The 6,359-nt window shown below is 56.6% G+C and overlaps 2 protein-coding genes across 2 annotated transcripts in view; one reads left to right on the top strand and one right to left on the bottom strand.

Annotated features, from left to right (window-relative positions):
• Window positions 1-349: 349 nt before the first annotated feature.
• On the top strand, window positions 350-4,955 carry LOC132828740 (zinc finger protein 239-like). Its single transcript, XM_060845862.1, has 2 exons — window positions 350-388; window positions 3,248-4,955. Exon 2 carries the CDS (start codon window positions 3,719-3,721, stop codon window positions 4,508-4,510), a length of 792 nt encoding a protein of 263 aa, XP_060701845.1. The 5' UTR covers window positions 350-388; window positions 3,248-3,718; the 3' UTR covers window positions 4,511-4,955.
• The window catches only part of LOC132828741 (zinc finger protein 239-like), an 81,898-nt gene continuing 79,768 nt past the window's right edge, over window positions 4,230-6,359 (bottom strand). The window contains exon 4 of the mRNA XM_060845863.1: window positions 4,230-5,008. The gene's annotated coding sequence lies outside the window, so the exon portion shown is untranslated. The remainder of the gene's footprint in view (window positions 5,009-6,359) is intronic.

Raw genomic sequence — 6,359 nt, 5'->3', positions numbered from 1 at the left:
AGGGTGACCCTCCTGAGAGTGGGGGAACATGAATACCCAGGGATACCCCCCCAGGGATTGCAGGGTGGGGTCAGGGGTCAGGGGTGAGGGTGACCCTCCTGAGAGTGGGGGAACATGAATACCCTGGGATACCCCCCCAGGGATTGCAGGGTGGGGTCAGGGGTCAGGGGTGAGGGTGACCCTCCTGAGTGAGGAGCTGACATTGTCCAGCAGGACCTTTACCCAGCATCCCCCGCGGCCTGAACAGTCCCCTATTGTCTCCACGCGTCTGGCGGCCTCTGCGCCTGCGCATTACCGTCCCGGGCCGTGAGCATGCGCGGCCTGTCTGCACTGAGCATGCGCCGTGGTGTGTCCTGAGGCCGCGGGCGGCGGTTGCGGCCCGCAGTCGGTGAGTGGAGGCGGAGGGCGGGGCCCGGGTGCTGCTGGGTGTGTGGGACGTGCTTGGCTGCTGGTTGCTCACCTGCGGCCTCAGCCGCCCTCGGTGCAGCGGCGGTGAAGGCCGGGGGCGGGTGGGTTTTCCCTCAAAAGCAGGTCCCAGGGGAGCGGGGCGGTGTGCGCATGCGCCGGTCAGCTCCCCCACGTGACCCGCGCTCCCGGGGACAATGGACTGACCCCGCGCATGCGCCCGCGCTCTCCCTGCAGATGCTGCAACTCAGTGGGTGTGTAGGTGCTCCCTGCAGGGTCCAGTGCAACCCACCCCCTACCCCCTGCAGGGTCCACCCCCTCCCCCCCTGCAGGGTCCAGTGCAACCCACCCCCCACCCCCTGCAGGGTCCACCCCCTACCCCCTGCAGGGTCCAGTGCAACCCACCCCCTGCAGGGCCCACCCCCCACCCCCTGCACGGTCCAGTGCAACCCACCCCCTCCCCCCTGCAGGGTCCAGTGCAACCCACCCCCTGCAGGTTCCACCCCCTCCCCCCCTGCACGGTCCAGTGCAACCCACCCACCCACCCACCTCCCCTCCCCCTGCATGGTCCAACCCCCCCCAACCCCAACCCCCCTGCAGGGTCCAGTGCAACCCACCCACCCCCTGCAGGGTCCACCCCCCACCCACTCTCCTTCCTCCTGCAGGGTCCACCCCCACCCCCCTCCCCCTGCACGGTCCAGTGCAACCCACACACCCACTCTCCTTCCTCCTGCAGGGTCCACCCCCACCCACCCTCTCTCTCTCCCCCCTCCCCCAGCAGTGTCCAACCCCTACCCACCTCCCCCCTGCAGGGTCCCACCCACCCCCCTCCCCCTCCACGGTCCACTCCCTGCAGGGTCCAACCCCCACCCACCCACTCTCTCTCTTCCCCCTGCAGGGTCCACCCCCACCCATCCTCCTCCCCCTGCAGGGTTCAACCCCCACCCACCCACCCACTCCCCCTGCAGGGTTCAACCCCCACCCACCCTCTCTCTCTCTCCCCTCCCCCTGCAGGGTCCAACCCCACCCACCCCCTCTCTCTCTCTCTCTCTCCCTCCCTCCCTCCTGCAGGGTCCAACCCCACCCTCTCTCTCTCTCTCTCTCCCCTCCCCCCTGCACTGAGGGCCTTCTCCAACTGGAAAAGGTTCCAGGAAAGACTGACCAGGATTCTGCAGAGGGGGTCAGTCAACACCACGGACTGTCCCTGAACAAGGAGACCTTGGAGTGCAGGTTCATAGCTCCTTGAAAGTGGAGTCGCAGGTAGATAGGATAGTGAAGGCAGCGTTTGGTATGCTTTCCTTTATTGGTCAGAGTATTGAGAACAGGAGTTGGGAGGTCATGTTGTGGCTGTACAGGACATTGGTTAGGCCTTGTTGGAATATTGCGTGCAATTCTAGTCTCCCTCCTATCAGAAAGATGTTGTAAAATTTGAAAGGGTTCAGAAAAGATTTACAAGGGTGTTGTCAAGGTTGGAGCTGTAGGGAGAGGCTGAACAGGCTGTTTGCCCTGGAGCGTCGGAGGTTGAGGAGTGACCTTATACAGCTTTATAAAATCATGAGGGACATGGATAGGGCAAATAGGCAGGTACTTTTCCCTGGGGTGGGGGAAGAGTCTAGAACGAGAGAGGCGGAAGTTTTTAGGTCAGAGAGGAAAGATATAAAAAAAGGATCTAAGGGGCACTATTTCCACACAGAGGGCAGGGGCAGTGCGTGGATGGAATGAGCTGCCAGAGGGGGTGGTGGTGGAGGCTGGGACAATTTTAACATGTAAAAGGCAGCCGGATGGGTATATGAAGAGGAAGGGTTTCGAGGAATATGGGCCAAGTGCTGGAAAATGGGACTGGATTAATTTAGGATATCTGGTCAGCATGGCTGAGTTGAACCGAAAGGTCTGTTTCTGTATTGTACATTTTCAAGGCTCTGTTTGTGACTTGATTTCAGGACTGGGGAGGGGGATGGGGGATGGAGGAGGCGGGGGGGGAACCCAGAAGAATATAAAGGGAGGGGAGTGGGGATGGGGATGGGGATGGTGATAGGTGGATGCAGGTTGGGGGTTATTGTGATTGGTCATTCGGAAGGGTGGAGTGGATAGGTGAGCAGGAAGATGGACAGACTTGGTCAAGTCAGGCAGGAGCGGTGGGACTGGAGGTGGGGTCACGCTGGGGATGGTGGGACGTTGAAGCTGGTGAAGTCAATGTTGAGGCCATTGGGTTGTAAGCTCCCCCAGTGAAATATCAGGTGGTGTTCCTCCAATTTCCATTGGGCCTCACTCTGACAGTGTCACTGGGGGAAGGGGAATTAAAATGGATGGCAGCCGGAAGGTTGGGGTTGGTTGATGTGTGCATATTGCAGATGCTCCATGAACCAGCCCAGAGTCTGCGGTTGGTCTCCCTGACATTTTAGAATCCCTGCAGCGAGATCGAGGAGACCACATCGGGTGCAATGGATAATAGCTGAGGTTGGATGAAGTGCAGGCGAATCTCTGTCAGATCTGGAAGGATTACTGGGGGCCTTGGACAGCCGTGTGGGGCGAGGTGCTGCACCCCCTGTGGTTGCAGGGTAAGGTACCGGCTGTGGAGGAGAGGTTGGAGGAAGGATGTAGAGTTAGAGAGAGTCGCGGGGCGAATGGGTGATTGGTTTCATTCTCCGTCTGCAAACGGGAACTGGAGATGGGAGGGAGGGAGAAAACTGGGATTAGGAGAGGAACAAGATAGATTTGGATTTCAGCTCAAAGAGCAGGGGCTGTGAGACAGGTTTTGGAGGATTGGAAATAAAGAAAAATCTTGCATGTTCTGAGTTTCCACCTTTTGCTTCAAGAAATAACTTTGAAATTGTAATTCCAGGGTATTAGAAGAGGAGGATTCACAGTTGGGAAAATCAACCTACTCACTGTGGAGAAAATGAGGAGTGCAGATGCTGGAGATCAGAGATGAGTGTGTGGTACTGGAAAAGCACAGCAGGTCAAGCAGCATCCGAGGAGCAGGAGAGTCGACGTTTCGGACTGGAGCCCTTCATCAGAAAACTGTCAGGATCTTTACCATCGCCTGAATATCATTGACCATTAAACGTGAAATGGGAAATATTTGTCTGTCAGTGAGAAATTATTTCAAACCGCAGTGCGACTGGAAATACACAAGAACACACCCGCACCTGGGTGAATGTGTTCCAGAGCATCAACTGGACGTGGAGCTCCATGCCGTTACACAGCTCTAAAGAAAACCACAGTTTGTGGCAGAGAATAATTCCCAGGGTTTGTGTGTGGTACAGACTTCAACAGACTGTCTAATCTTGAAATACACAAGGCCTTGCGCCCCATGGAGAAACGGTGGAAGTGTGAGAACTGTGGGAAGAGATTTTGTTACCCATCTCAGCTGGAAAGTCACGGCCGCAGTCACAGTGGGGAGAGGCCGTTTATCTGCTCCCAGTGTGGGAAAGGGTTCACTCAGTGCTCCAACCTGAATAAACACCAGAGAACACACTCTGGGGAAAGGCCATTCACCTGCTCCCAGTGTGGGAAAGGGTTCACTCAGTCATCCAATTTGGAAAAACACCAACAAACTCACGTTGAGGAAAAGCCGTTCGCCTGTTCAGAGTGTGGGAAAGGGTTCACTCAGTTCGTCAACTTAGCTACACACCAGAGAACTCACTCTGGGGAGAGGCCGTTCACCTGCACTCAGTGTGGGAAAGGATTCGCTCAGTTATCCAGTTTACATGTGCATGAAATAACCCACACTGGAGAGAAACCATTCTGCTGCTGCGAGTGTGGGAAGGGATTCACTCAGCTGGCCAGCTTACGCACCCACCGAAGAATTCACACTGAGGAGAAACCATTCAATTGCTCTTTATGTGGGAAGGGATTCACTCAGTTATCCAACTTACAGACACATATGACGACTCACAGCAGAGAGAAACCATTCAGCTGCCCTGAATGTGGGACACGATTTACTCAGTTATCCAGTTTACACAGACACAAGAGGACTCACACAGGGGAGAAAGCATTCACGTGTACCCAGTGTGGAAAGAGGTTCACTCAGTTCTCCAACTTACGCAGACACAGCGAGAACACACACCAGGGAGAAAATCTGCATTCAGGTGCTCAGACTTAAATAAACACGAGGAATTTCCCACCGGGGCAAAGCTCTTTACTTTTAGTCCAACCTGCTGTGAGTGATCTTTGTGACAGCTGGATTGTGGGAAGTCCTTTAAAAGTTCCAGGCACTGACCGCACCATCAGGACGGCACTGACGAGGTGTTCTCTCAGTGGGCCTGGGTTTGACTGCACTCCGACTGGAGAGTGACTATTCGCGAGGCTGCTCCAGATCCGGGAAGGAACGCACTCTGCTATCCCAAACATCGAGACACTGGCAGGTTCACGGCTGACTGTCGGGGTTGAATTGCACTGGTCACATGCAGGATTGGACAGGGAGCTGGATCCTCAGGGATGTCAGAAATGTATCTCAGCCACGCTACTGCGTGGTTCACAGCTCCGAGACACCGGACAGAAGCTCCTTAAGTGATGGTGTTGGGAGTCTGGGAGGAACACCAGTGAAGGCTGGAAACATGCTGAAAGATCAGGGAGTGGTGTCAAACTGCTCTGTTGCTTTCTGAAAGTAAAACACAAAGGTTGAGTTTTGAAACTGAGAACGGCTGTGTCCATTGTGGTGCATTGATTTGAAAGGTTCTGTGTGGTTCCTCATTCAACTGTTAAAAGGCTACAATCATCACAACTCATGTTAATGTGGGAACACAAGGTGTTTCCATAGGGCCCAAATCTCAGTTGAAGAGGGAGATTTTATTGAAGCTAGCAGTTTAGGGACAACATTCCAAAGTTTGGGACCCGAGAGCTAAAAGCATACCCACCAATGGGGGAGTGATGTGGATTGGGACAGGCAGGGGTGAGAGATGAAATAAAACCAGGATCCCAGGCAGTTGTAGGGCTGGTGCAGTCTTAATATCGCAGTATGTCAGGGAGAGGGGTTCTCCCCCAGTGAGTGAGGGGGCTGCTGTGTGAGGGGGGGGGGGGAGCTGACCAGGGGCTATGTTGCAGTTTCCCCAGTGAGTGAGGGTGCTGCAGTGTGAAGGGGGGGGGATATGTGAAGGGAGTGGGTGGGGATGTGTAAAGGGGGGAGTGGGTGGGGATGTGTGAAGGGGGGAGTGGGTGGGGATGTGTGAAGGGGGGTGGGTGGGGATGTGTGAAGGGGGGTGAGTGGGGATGTGTGAAGGGGGGAGTGGGTGGGGATATGTGAAGGGGGGAGTGGGTGGGGATGTGTGAAGGGGGGTGGGTGGGGATGTGTGAAGGGGGGTGGGTGGGGATGTGTGAAGGGGGGAGTGGGTGGGGATGTGTGAAGGGGGGTGAGTGGGGATGTGTGAAGGGGGGAGTGGGTGGGGATATGTGAAGGGGGGAGTGGGTGGGGATGTGTGAAGGGGGGAGTGGGTGGGGATGTGTGAAGGGGGGTGAGTGGGGATGTGTGAAGGGGGGAGTGGGTGGGGATATGTGAAGGGGGGAGTGGGTGGGGATGTGTGAAGGGGGGAGTGGGTGGGGATGTGTGAAGGGGGGTGAGTGGGGATGTGTGAAGGGGGGAGTGGGTGGGGATGTGTGAAGGGGGGTGGGTGGGGATGTGTGAAGGGGGGTGAGTGGGGATGTGTGAAGGGGGGAGTGGGTGGGGATGTGTGAAGGGGGGAGTGGGTGGGGATGTGTGAAGGGGGGTGGGTGGGGATGTGTGAAGGGGGGTGAGTGGGGATGTGTGAAGGGGGGAGTGGGTGGGGATATGTGAAGGGGGGAGTGGGTGGGGATGTGTGAAGGGGGGAGTGGGTGGGGATGTGTGAAGGGGGGTGAGTGGGGATGTGTGAAGGGGGGAGTGGGTGGGGATGTGTGAAGGGGGGTGGGTGGGGATGTGTGAAGGGGGGTGAGTGGGGATGTGTGAAGGGGGGAGTGGGTGGGGATGTGTGAAGGGG

Source organism: Hemiscyllium ocellatum, chromosome 27 (genome assembly GCF_020745735.1).
Source record: "Hemiscyllium ocellatum isolate sHemOce1 chromosome 27, sHemOce1.pat.X.cur, whole genome shotgun sequence".
Lineage (NCBI taxonomy): Eukaryota > Metazoa > Chordata > Chondrichthyes > Orectolobiformes > Hemiscylliidae > Hemiscyllium > Hemiscyllium ocellatum.
This window is presented reverse-complemented; position numbering and strand designations above follow the sequence as displayed.